This window comes from Buceros rhinoceros, unplaced genomic scaffold (genome assembly GCF_000710305.1).
Source record: "Buceros rhinoceros silvestris isolate BGI_N320 unplaced genomic scaffold, ASM71030v1 scaffold6321, whole genome shotgun sequence".
Lineage (NCBI taxonomy): Eukaryota > Metazoa > Chordata > Aves > Bucerotiformes > Bucerotidae > Buceros > Buceros rhinoceros.
Genome location: NW_010392584.1, coordinates 141,178 through 154,711, shown reverse-complemented (window position 1 = coordinate 154,711; position 13,534 = coordinate 141,178). Strand labels below are relative to the sequence as shown.

The 13,534-nt window shown below is 40.0% G+C and overlaps 1 protein-coding gene across 1 annotated transcript in view; it reads right to left on the bottom strand.

Moving 5' to 3' along the window:
- Positions 1-7,440: 7,440 nt before the first annotated feature.
- KIAA1549 (KIAA1549 ortholog) overlaps positions 7,441-13,534 on the bottom strand; it is a 75,094-nt gene continuing 69,000 nt past the window's right edge. The window contains exons 18-19 of the mRNA XM_010144549.1: positions 13,079-13,233; positions 7,441-8,007 (exon numbers count right to left, since the gene is read on the bottom strand). Coding sequence (XP_010142851.1) covers positions 7,753-8,007; positions 13,079-13,233 — 410 coding nt within the window. The 3' untranslated portion in view covers positions 7,441-7,752. The remainder of the gene's footprint in view (positions 8,008-13,078; positions 13,234-13,534) is intronic.

Below are 13,534 nucleotides of genomic sequence, written 5' to 3'. Positions count from 1 at the left end.
CCAATTTAGTCAAAGATGACACATACCATACAGACCTGCTGTGAGAACAGCAAGGTGGGAATAAAGGCCCTTCTGGTCCAGTTCTGTCTCCGAGCTCTCCTGCAGCAGCTCTTCCTCCTGGCATTTTGAAATTAATCCTTTGAGGATTGCAGTTTCATGCAGTAATACCTTTCTATGACTTTTTCTTTTCAACTCTTCCCTTGTGATTACAATCATTTCAGTTTCCCCCCACCCTTCCCTTTCCTATTGATCTCATTTTCCCTAAGTTTTCCATATTCGCTACCGAGTTTGTGCTCCAACTCAAACACAGTATGTCACCCTTCGACTATTTCATGACTAGCTTTATTTTTCAAGAGAAGCATATAGAAGACATTTCACCAATCCATGAGTTCTAGTCAAACTTTCTGCTGCCTCTGTGCTCTTTGGTGGCCCTATCTTCCAAACTATTTACCCATTTCAGCTTTACTTTTATTATTCACTATTTACTTGATACAAAGGTTTCTTCCTTTCAACGCCCTTGCCCACAGCCATGCCCAATGTTGGTCGCAACCCAAAAGACCTGTTGTCCTTTCCTTCTCTTTCCTTTCTATTGCGGAACTGGAAACCAAACTGACTCTCAACTCAAGGCATTTAGGTAGGCTCCGCCTCTTTCCTGATGACATCACTAAGTTCTTTTTAATAATACCCTAACAGTGGCTTTTTCAATCTTTTATCATAAAGATGAAACAGGCAGTACCAACATACAGAGCTGAGGTTGGTGAATCACTGGGAGAACCAGAACCACTTTTCCCAGCCTGTGGTTTCCAGATCACATGATTAAACATGCAGCCAAATTAGTTTTCCAGTGTGACTTTCCAAAGCAAAAATTACAGTACTTCTTCAGGTCCTCTACAGCTCTGTCTGCTTTGTGTAAATGGGAGACGGGAGATACCTGCAAAGAATCTCTGCTAGAGTGTTTTCCCCTTCGTGGCATTTCAACATACCATACATTTAAAACAGATCCAGCCCGTAACATTAAATTCTAATGTGGCAACCCTCTGGACTCAAATATATGAAGAAATTAGTACAGCTCAGCTAAAGCACAACAATGTCTCATACAGATGTACTGTAATATTAGGTAAACACACGAAGTGGTGAGCAACTTCTCTTCTTTGCAGTTCTGCTCTGCAAAAGCCAGAATGTGGTTTTCAGCATCCTAGCAGATTTTCTTCTACCTGACAGTGAAGTATTAGGAGGATGGAGCAATAATGTAAATACCTGACTGCACATCTAGAAATCCTGTCAATGGGAAATTCCTCACCTTTAATCTTGAATTTTTGAAGCGTTCTTCTTTAAAGCTGCCATCATCAGGCCTAAAGACAGAAACTATCACAGGGTTCAAACAAAATCCAGGAAATGCTTGACAAGAAGTGCTCCATGCAAAACACAAGGTAACTTACCTGAAACTATTTTATTCAGGATTGTGTGGACCAACAAATCTGGTAATCAGTTCATGAGTTTGTGGATGCCCAGATCATCCGTATTGCATCGAATTTGAACAATTTCATATTCGGCAACCATGCTGAAGTACTACTGATAGTGGCTAATCGACAATTCTTTCTTGTGTTGCCCTCAGTCCATGGATAAAAGCTTCCAGGTTTTTTATTACTGCAGTATTTTTAAATTTCTATTTCTTTAGTCAAGTTTCTTTCACATCTAGGACCAAAAGAGCGCAGCACATTGCCAAATGTAACACTGCATTAATTTTACTTGAACATAGAGTTTTTCCTGAAACACAAACAACATCCAGCTACTGCTTTTAAATCATGCACAGCACTAAAATGTTCAAACATCTTGGATGAAGAAAACAACTTCTGAGAAGTCTTGGGATGGAAACCTTACTGAAGTTTTTGTGGGAACATGGCAGAGCTCTTAAGAATTGTGTATATTAGAATATGACTGGAAACACAAACAACAATTTTCATCTCCCCGTCTCTTTTCTACTCTCTTAATTCTCATTTCACTTTGCCTGTTCTACATGTGGCAATAAGAGGATTACCATAAGTGAACCTGAAAACCACCGTGTCAGGGATCCGCAGAGGTTTAGCATGCATTTCAAAAGACTCTCCAGAGCACTTGTTCAGATGTGCCAACATTTTATTCCAATTAAGGCAAGATGTAACAGCCTAAACATAAACTTCCAGTTATGGAGTAAGAACTACTCAAAAGTAAACAGGAGCGGCTATTACAAAGGAAAACACTTGAAATGTAGAGTATCAAGAAAAAGTAACACGAAATCAAGACAAAAGATTCCAGCTCTACAAACTATGAAGTGCAAAAAAATACATATTTTTCTGCTGCCCAGAGAGGTTGCAGAGTCTCCTTCTATGGAGATGTTTGACACCCATCTGGATGTGATCCTGTCCAACCTGCTCCAGGTGAACCTGCTTTAGCATGGGGGTTGGACTGGAGGATCTTCAAAGGTCCCTTCCAACCCCAACCTTCTGTGATTTTTCTAGTACTAATGCAACTTTTTTTTCCCATTTATCAGTCTTCAGTGGGATTCACAGGACTGCAGCTCTACTCAAAGTCTCTTTGAAAATGCAGTGCAACTCCAAGGATTTTTGCTTTTCAAGTTTCTCACTCTCAGGGTAACCAAACTCACCCTGGGACTTGTATATCGAGTCACACGCACCTTGTCAAGTGCATCCCAAGTTGTACTAAAAAACAAGTAGGATAAATTCTCCTTCCAAAGCATACATGCAACTAAATGGTTTTCAGTGGAAGTCATGCAGATGCGACCAGGGACAATATGCAGACCAACATTTGGATCTGAACTACCAGTCCTATTGGTATGAGCTGTCACAAGCTGCGCTTGTTCTACTCTCATTGAATTAGTGCCAGAGACACAGAAAATTTTTACAGTCCTTCTTCCGACATTAGCTGCATTTCAAGGGACGCTCACTGTAAGAGACACTTGACTTCTCAAGCACTTGAGTGCACTTACACCAAGATACTGCAAAACTACAGTGAATCTTCATCAGCATTGCCAAAAACTTTGATTCCTTATTTCTGCTTCCATGGTATTTAGGACCTACAGGTAGTGGAAAACACGAAAGGCTGCAGACTGGTGACAACAGAGTACATCCTCAGGGTTTTCCCACCATTTCTAAATAAAATGTAACAGGAAGGGGGAAAAGATGCCGACCACAAAAGGGAACCAGATTTTTATTTCCACATTTAAGCACTTTAAAGCTGCTACTTTTCTCTAGGCACATCTAAACAGTCCTGGAGAAACTATACAGCCTTGGTGAACTGCTTTTGGGAGTCTCGCTGACGAGAAATATTCTCTGCTAGTACAGACCAGCACTGCCAGTGGTGAAATACTGCACAGAAGCGGGGGTGTCTTATGGAATCAGGTTGAGTGGGAGCAAGGGGACTCTCCAGGAATTTCCCTCTCTTTTTAGTGCACTGTCACAGGTGGTCAAGGAGACCTGGTTACTGTCTTTTGTCTTCTGACAGTCAGATGTCATCCCTTTTCTTTTAATCCATGTATTTCTTTGCTGCTGCAAAAATACGTCCCACAACATGTTCCCACCTCAAAGTCACAAATGTTCTTCAGCCTGCCACTTCAAAGCTCTTGACCAACGTGCATTTTCTTCAAGGGCAACTGTTAACAAAGAACTGCTAGATAAGGCATGGAATGGGAAATGCCATTCCTTCCCATGTCCAGAACTGAAAAATTGTTGGAGTTGGAAAAGGGGACTACGTAGTGAGAGTAAGAGTTAAAAAAAGAATTAATTCAACTGCCTACTGCCATTCACATCACACAACTGTTGACTTCACTTGGGCTCAAATACATACTGGCTTCCTTGAGTAGTCCATCTAACGTCACGAGTTAACACACACCAGCGTGAGGTGTTTTGGTTCTTGGGAAGCTATGATTGCTGTGAACAGCCTCCTAAGATAACACTGTAACCCTGCTGTCAGTGGTCTAATTTAAAAGCACTGGCTTCAGCACTTGGTAGGGACATGCACTTTTAGGTGACCAATCTATTTATGTATTTATGTGTGTGCATAAAGGTGCATGATATGGGGGTAGCCAACGTCTTGCCAACCACTCCTTTGGGTGCAGAGGTGATATTTACACCTCGTGGATGCTGCTGCTCTCCAATCACCATATATGCAGCCTGTTCCAAAACACTGCAAACACAGTACATTGCAAAGGCTCAGTGAAATCTCTTACTGCTCCAAAGTGCACCACGAGTCCAGCACCTATGCAATTCACTTCTTCTAAAAGTAAGGTGTTCTTTCCCGAGTCACATGCCCACAGTCACTGACAGGACCATGTATCCCAGTAGAGAATATTTTATAGTACTGAAGCGTGCCTTGCTTTTTGAATTCAGTGTGTGAAAAATAGCTGTAAAATTTCTCCAAAGATAATCAAGAAGCAGGACACAGGTCAACATTTTGGCCATGAAAAGGAAAAGCAAACCAAGCAAGCTAAATTAAAAATCTCATCTTGCCAAGTTCTTCTATACGCCAAACTAAACACAGAATAAACACAAATGTCAAGGAAAATTGTGAAGGAAGAGAAGAGCCTGAGGATTCCATGAACCAGATGGTTTAGTCGTGGAAATGGATGTAACTGTTGGTAACAGCTTTCTGTGCCTATATCAACTTCTCATCTGATCAGTGTTTTCAGAAACTGGTAGATTCATTAACAGATACTTAAATTCAGGATACTTCAAGTTTCAGAAAAACATGTTTTGTTTTGCTTTTATCCCTTTTAATAGGGCAATAAAAAAAATTGGCAAAAAAGCTCAATGAAATGGATACAGAAGGTTACAGATATTTCCCACCTGAACTGCCGAGTGGAAACAGTCATTTTGGCACATGCATTCCACAGAGTCCTTTTGTAGCACATGAAAACCCCAGCTTTTCCTGTAGCTGCAGAAAATAAAGTGTGGGTCTCCCTTGTTAAGACCATCCTTGGAACTGGTCCTTAAGCGTTACTTTTCCTACCACGTAAAGACACAGACTGTGCCATTCCATTTGGTGTGAACAGTGGATTGGGTCTCCAGCCAGTCTGAGAACATAACTTCCAAACACAGCTTTCTGACTTCTTATACCTTATTGTCCTTGCCCCATGAACTTCCAAGGTTTTAAAGAGGTATTTTTGCACCAGAAAGCCTCTTTCATTTACCAGTACATATTTGTCCTACGTCTCATGTTCTTTGTAAGATTCGGAACTGAAAAAGGATATTCTTCCAAACACAGAAAGATGGAATATCACAATAGCATCACCATCACTAGCAAAAATAAATAAGAAATGGCTTAAGTACCTCTAACTTTCAAAGCTCTTCTTTCATATTTCTTCTTAAAATAGCTGGAATCAGCAGCCAGACAATGAACTTACTTTCTAGAAGCCCACATTTTCTTGAAATGAAGTCACAGTAAGATGTTAATATGACAAGCACAGGTCTCTGACCTCACTGCAGAATTAAGCTGGAAAAGGATGTGGGCTATGAAAGAGATGGTTTTAATGGGATCACTTAGGGACAGTCACTCCAGCACTGTCAAAAAGAACAAATGAACATTGCCTGATACACTCTTCATTCTGCAAAACCTAACCTTTTGCAGAAGTGTTGACAACATTCATGTTTACAAACGTGGCAGAAAATAAATGTTTCTTTATTTTTATCCTAAAAGTGATTCTCACACAAAAAGCTTAAAAAATTCAGAACACAATAACCTGTTGGTGCTGCTGTTCACAACCATGCTGTGCTCTGACTCCATTCAAACATCAACCAGTGCCCATGAGGGCTTTAAATATTGGTCAGGGAACTGGCAATTAATTTACACTGCTTTGCTACAATAAGCAACTTTATACAGCCTTTTGATGATCACGGGCCAACAGAAAAACAACTGAGCTTCCTAATAAAGAGGGGACACATACCACCTTTTTCTCCACATCAAAGAGCGGCCACTCCCTCCCTGCTTTTGACTTTGGCAATGTACACACTTCACGAACAAGGTATGCAAGGTTCTTCGATGTCCTGTTTTCATTTCAGTCTGAGTTAGTCCTGTCACAAGTTATTAAACCATGCACTGGAACCAGGAACAGATTTGGTAGCCAAAGATCACCGTGCCATACACCTGTATTACCTACCAATCCCATTTCTAACCCAGTAAACGAGGCAAACGCAGCCTTACCCTGATTAACTGCCCTATGATCTCTTTGGTGGAGTACTGTTCCTTAGACCTCTTATGACTACCATCTGTTAGTGTCTGAAATACCCACACTGTAGCATCAAAGAGCTTTTCATTTTCCTAGGGTGAGGCTCCCAAGCCTTCTCACAAACACTTAGCCTCTATCTCTGTGCCAGTTCATTAGCTTTAGTTCAGTCTGATCTGAAAATAAATGCACTCCAACAAATAATGACTTAAGTAAAATTTCCGCGTGTATTATGTCAGCTACAGTTATGCAATGGCCAAATATTAGTAAACTCGTAGCTAATATTAAATTAAAACTCTGGAAAAAAACAGCAACAAACAGTTCCATGGCACGTACCATTCTTACCATGGGTATAATGCTTACCCTTTGTCCAAAGGGACAGTGGAAACAAGTATATAGAAACTGTGTCAAAACTGCAAATCTAAGCCTATGTTAATGCTCTAAACTGTCACTGACTTCCACTAAAATTATTCAGATCCAAACATAAGCAATGATTTAGGACATCAATTGATAATGTAATGCTGGTGACCCTGTACCAGTCAGGCTGGATTGGTTTCTGTCCACAAAGCAAACTACAGAGTAGCAATATTTTATCGCTGGTCCTGCAAGAGCATGTAGTATATAAATCTATTTTTTAAAGATATACATACACATTTCCCCAAATTCGACTGTGGCCAAGTATTCCTCTCCTAGTTTTCAATAATTTTAAAACAAAATATATGCCAAGCCCTTTCTGTTTGGATGCTTTGTTTTGTTTTTCCAGCCTGAATGAATCTACAGATATTTTCTTAGTTATACAAGGCCAATGTTTCACTTTGCAAACATTGAAGATGAAGGAACACTTGAAGCTTCAGCACCAGAAGGAAAACAAGGAAGAGTGCAGAGGGTAGCTCCATTTGGAAGCACAGAGCTATAACAATTATTGTTCCAGATTGTTACAAGTAGCTCATAAAGACTTATTCTAAGTAGTCCCACTGTTTCTGACAAACAAAGCGATTCTTATGTGGGGTCATGCCTTCAACACCCTTGAGCTGACACAGTTTGTAATCTTGCAGAAAAGCAACACAAACCAGTTCCCCATAAGCACTGGAGAGATCAGAATACTTGCAATCTCTTGCAAAATGTCATCTCAGTTTATTCAAGCCTTCTATTACTTCATCTGCTTCCTTAGAAAAAGGAGTCTATCACACTTGAAGTTTGTTCCTGTGATTGTTTTTTTGTTGTTGTTGCTGGAGCATTGACTTCTTGACCTAAGGTTTTATTTATTTGTTAGGCTGAATGAGGGGTAGCGAGAGAAGAGGAGCACCGTAATATTATCAGATTAATTAATATTACTTGTGATGACACTGATGATTTTCCCCGTTTGTCCTCCATCTCTCCTTACTATCCTCATTTGGCTGCCTTTTTCATTTTTTCCAGAGCGTTGTCAGAGCTGTGAAGGTTCACTCTTTTGAGAGAACAACATTGCTGATTTCCTCTAAGTCTTTGCTTCCATAGGAAGCAGATACCTGGCAGATTTGCAAGGGAATGCTAAATCAACTATGGAAGTTCTGCACCGTTGTCTGTTTCTGAGAAAGTCGTAGAAGTTCTTCTCTAATTGCTTTGATAAGAGAGGCTGAAGAGTGACCTGGCTGGAGGTCCTCAGTGGAACTGGTGGTGTAGCAAAGGCCCTGGCCCTGTAGGCTGTTGTGTGGAAGCTGAGCAGGGGGCGCCGAAGGCTGCCTGGCTGAAGTCCTCTGCATCTGGAATACTGGTGAGGAGGAATATTCTTGGTGTCCATGCATATGCGTCTGAAAAAAGGTAGAAAGCATTATTGTACTTTTTGAACAAACACAATAACCCCAGAAAAGAAAAGAAAGCAAAAAGGCAAAGAACAGAGGGAAAGCAGATGGAGATGCTTCTATCTGCTGCCACTGTTCTTCTGTTGTATGAATGAGTGACTCCTCTTATGAAGCATAAACAAGTGTGCACAAAATTGATGGACTGCCTCAAGTTCAGGGATTTTCAAAATCTCTTTAAGCATCCATTAAAAAGTCTGATCCCCTTTCTAATCTCTGGTATGTTTAGAAACTGAAGAGGAAGCAGGTGAGGAGAAAAAAAAACCCCAGAACTGGAAGTCAACAGAATTGGCTTCTCTTTCCTTGCTCTTCCACCAACTTCCTAAAAGACAACAGGCAAACCACTCTCTTCCCAGCTGTCATTTCTCCGCACTATTTTATAAATAGAGATACTATTACTTTCACCTTCCCCTTCTCTGCCTCGCTGCCTGTTCAGAATGTATGCTTGTGAGGACCCTGTGACTGACCAGTGCCCAGGAAAACACGGTCAACAGAAGAACCAGCAGGAGAAAATTATTCAAATAAAAAAGATAAGATTTTTCTATATTCAACAGCTGTTTTACATATCTGAGAAACACTACCCTCGTTCAGGGATAATCATTGTTTGTGGGTAGAAAGGGGTTAATTCTGCATTTGTTCAGTAACATAGATTTTCAAACAAAACAGAGGCCTGAGTTCACAGGCTTGTTTATCTGGAAAAAAAAAATCTGCTTACACTAAAACAAAGCATGAATTTACAGTTCATTAGGCAACTGCACTGCCTCCTACAACAGACACAAACGAGGTACATTTTGAAAATCTATACTTCAGCTGACATCCCTAACGCAAGCATTTCCTCTTGCCTCATATTGCTGAAGGCTGATAAAAGCCAGAAGAAAACACTGGACACAAAGGACTTGAACAAACCCTGCTGAATGCACAATTGGGAAAGCAAACTTAATCCCCTTTCAAAGGGTCTGTGGTGGGGATGAGGAGCAGCTGGCTGCAGGAAGTTCAGATCACAGCTACCACAGTTTAGTGAGCACCAACTTTCTCTGTGGATAAGCCTTAAGCAGTAGCAGAGAGAGCAATCTGATGAGGGAAGAAAGGGCAGCAAGGTCAGCTAGAAGAGGATTTGGGGGTGAGGCAGAGGAGAACGAAGGGATTACAAAGCAGAGCCTGGGAAGGATAAGGGAGACCTTGGAGTGACTGTGGCAGCTGTCTGCAGGGAACACAAAAATGCAAGAGGGTGTATTCCTTAACATTTCTCATGATATAAATGACTAAACTCTAAGCCATTTTGATTAAGGTAGAAACTAATAATAGATTCTGACTCTCTTACACAGCTTATGCACAGGACTTATTATTTACACTGTTAAATTAAAAGAGACTTTAATAGAAGAATGAAAAGAAGGTTTTTCAAGTAACATCCTGTATTACTTCTTATAAAAGGGAGGTGGTTTTAGTATCAGAAAGGAATGAATGGGTCTCTTGATTGTTCAGAATTATTAATTTGGCAGTGAAACCTGAAACTAATTCATACTTGCAGTCTAGAGTTAGCAAACCCAACAAGTACTCTGTGGGTTTATAGAAAAGAGGTGACATAAAAAAATATTAAAATCAAACATTCCTTGTCATATGAGTCTTGACAGCAACCTAAATCATGCTCAGGTTACTTCCACGTTAAAATGCATTATGTGGTTCAGCTCCTATCTCATACTGCACTGAAACAGCACCAAAAAAATTGTTGCTTAATGGAAGTTAGGAAGAATATCTGATGACTGCACTGGCTGGTTTTTTTTTAACATTAAGGCTATCAAAGTTTTCTTAAATATCTCAAAAAACAAGTGTGTATTTCTGTGATTTCGTATACAACATCAGAATTAAACTGGTGTGAGAACTTACAAAACAAGACTGGTATAGAAACTTCAGCTATATCAAACTACTGGAAGAATTTTTTCTGCTGTGTTTTTTTTTTACTTTTAAATTTCTTTACTCACAGAAACACACAATGATACATAATATTACACATGTAGCAATAAATAGTTTGATATAGTATCTAGAAGTTATATATTTTATTATAGAAACTTGTGTAATTAATAGAAGTACAAAGTAATTGACAAAAATATCCTTATTGAATCTTCCTTCTGGAGGAATGAAGATCTGTGAGATCACATTGTGAATTCATTAATCTCCATTTAATAACTGGCAAACTCTGTGGCCAATTTTAGCTGAATTGGATGTACAAATATATATACACAAACACGTATGAACAGATGTATATTATAAAGTTAATTGAAATAGGCAGCTAATTAGACATCACCTGATCTGTGCTATCATTGATTCTACTTCTGAGTGGCAGACAGGCCAAGTTAGACTGTGCTCAGCTGGACCTGTCAACCAGCATGTACCTCATAAGGGATAGCTAGGAGACATGAGAAACAACTTGACGTATGGTGAGATGGCTTAGAGACACTACAGTGGGCAACTGGAGAATAAAAATAGAGTGAAAGGATAAGAATGGCATGGGGGAAACATTGGAAACCTGGAGCAGACGTGGGAGAACAGTGGAGAGCTACAGGGAATTGTAGTCAGACAGGACATGATGCCAGGTGGTGGCAGGGAGGTAGAGATACACAAGACACCCTAGACATCTGTAAGAAATGAGGCTTCATTTGTTCTGCTGCTCAAATGACCACTTGCTCATTTTGTGTCAGCTAAGGAAGTGCTGTAATTATCCTGATTGCCTAGGCCTTCTAGATGGAGAATTAAGGTGAATCAATGGTAACCTGCACATTGGCTTTGGGTCAGGAGATACAAGTGAGAGGTCATATTCCAGCAGAAAATCAGGTGTTGACTGCAGGAATAACAGTCGAGGATACTGTGCAGAAATGGGCCATTGCAGGAACACAAATGCAGATCCCTCTACAGTTTGTGGGTGAAAAGAACACTCTAGATCTAATCTTCCTAAATGCAGAGATTAATTTTAGAACCTTCCTCAGAATGAGAGAACAGTAAGACTGTTTGCAAAGGATCAGTTGAACACTGCACCATAAGGAACACGACTGTCATTAAGAAAAATGTCCTTTTCAAAAAGAGGAAAGACATATTTAGAGCTCTGTCCTAGTGAAGGAATCCAAACTCTGAAGGTAATTATTTAACTATAGAAAACTACAAGGCTAGGGGACTCATCTAATAATGTTTTTTAAAATGGTAATAATCTTTTGCAAAAAAAGACTTCCTCACAGGAAAAGGAAATTGCAGGCACTAGGTGCACCCTTCAGCTAAATTACACCAGTACTCAGGTGGTTTTAGTTCATGATCACCTCCTTTTGCTTGTAAGAAAAACAAACAAAACCAACAAAAAAAAAAACCCAAACAAACCCCAAATGAAAAAAATCACATTGCAGTGACATATGAACTGCAGCAGCCAGTGAGTAAAAAGTTCTGCCAAAGCCAAGAAAGTGTTTAAACTATGATTAATTAAAAGAAAGTCAGCTTGGATTGAAGTGACATGTACCCACCTGAAATGGTGACTGAAGGTGCAAACTGCACCAAATCATATTGTATTAGGACATGAATCTTTGAAAGTTGTGCATGTAACTGATGTCAAAAGCAACTGTTTCCATAACATGTCAGATAATGAATCTAGAACTGAATTTTCAATAATATCTTAGCAATTTAAATAATAAATATTAAGATAGTAATGGCTGAACATGCACTTAGGGGACAGAGAAGAGAGGCCCACAGATCTAGAAAAGTCATTTTAAGAAAAGAAAGACAAATGATAAGGGGCAATGAATGGTAACCTAGAGATGCCTCTGAAAATGGAACAGGAGAGACACTAAGATCTCTCATGCAAGCGCTCTTCTAGATGTAATTGGATGTTCTTGCATTCAAATACCACAGTTCCAAGCACATATAGTAAATTAAATTAGGTAAATACATCCTTCTGCTTTGACAATTAAAGTTTTTGATTAGTATGAGTAGAGCTTGACTCTAGTGTGCCCAGTTCTCAAGCTTTATGCTCCTCCTCTCAAGATCATTTGGAGGTGGCAGCTCAGTTTCACCAAAATCTGAAGATAAGGCCCAATCTGTTGCATTTCCTTTCAGAAAATCCACTTTGACATCACACAATACTTCAAAACAACTTCAAGAAGTATGAACATGCACTGCCCTAAATATGGAAAAGGAGATCCTTCCTTTCTCCATCAAGGAAGAAACCAGTTTAAGCAAAGCAGCAAAAGAAGGAGCATAAAGTTGTTGCTTTCAAGAGTACTACAATAAAGCTGTCACAGGTCAGTCTGCTTCAGAATGCAAGTACATCAAAGGCGGACTGGTAGCAGGCAACAAACTTTCCTAGAAAAGGCCATACGCTATCTTCAACCTCACACATCTGACTGAATCAGAAACGTCAACCTCTAGAAACACCAGTGCCAAGAACATGAAGCCATGATGGCTGCCTAGGCAATGCTGGTAAACAAATACACATTAATTTACCACATCCTGCTGACGGAGGCTAGGAAATTAACTTGTTTGGAAACACCTCTACTGTTATGTGCAAGTGTGTATCTTATTCCATTGCCTTGACTCCTGCTGTTGCGCACTGATACAGAAGACAAAAGAACTACACCAATACAAAGTAGAACGGTAGTCTGGAACAATTTAATTCAATGTTTTCTACTTACAATGATCTCAAAATACAGAGGCATACTTCAAAGAAGAAAATGGAGAGCAGTATCCACCTCTGCCGGAGCTCAGAAGCAGAACTGGGTGAACTGCAATTAATGGGTGAAGGCCTCACGTGAGGAAAAAAAAGTTAGGGTAAGGTGAGAGAAAGCAGTTAAAGAGAAGCGAAGGTGAAAGAACAGCAAGCAGAAGTTAGAAGAGCTAACAAGGGTTTGAAGAGCAAAGCAAAGAATGTCAGAGAAGCAACTGAAAGTATTCCAGGGGAAAAAAGTTCCAGACAGTAATGCAGGGAAAAAAAAATATCCGAACATATCACTACTTCAGAAACTATGCAAATGTGTAACACAGTACTCACTGCATCTCGCCTAGCATATTCATCCTCTCCACGGTACTGGGGCCACCCTGGCCCCCCCGGCTGGCCATGCCCTGCTCTGCCTGAGGGGATCTCCACTTGTTGAGCTCCGATCCTGCTAGCAATTCCCACCTGAGTGAGGTGCTGTATCTGAGAACCTTAAAAGCAAATATTGTTTTTTCATCTTTATACACAGTCAGGTTTGTAGGGCAGACAAACGACAACATAAAACTTTGTTGGAAGCAGGAGACAAGAAGAAAAGCGGAGCTCTGTTTCTGTGCAATTAATAAAAATCAGCAGAAAGAAGGTTGTCAGTGTAGAATAAAGAAGGAAAAGTTACGTGCATTTTGTGCAGTTCATTTGAGTGTGATGGTTTTCATTGTCGCTGCATTGAAAGAAGAGGCTGAGATAACATGCATCTCAGACATGAAATACACTTCATTCCAATAATATGCCAGC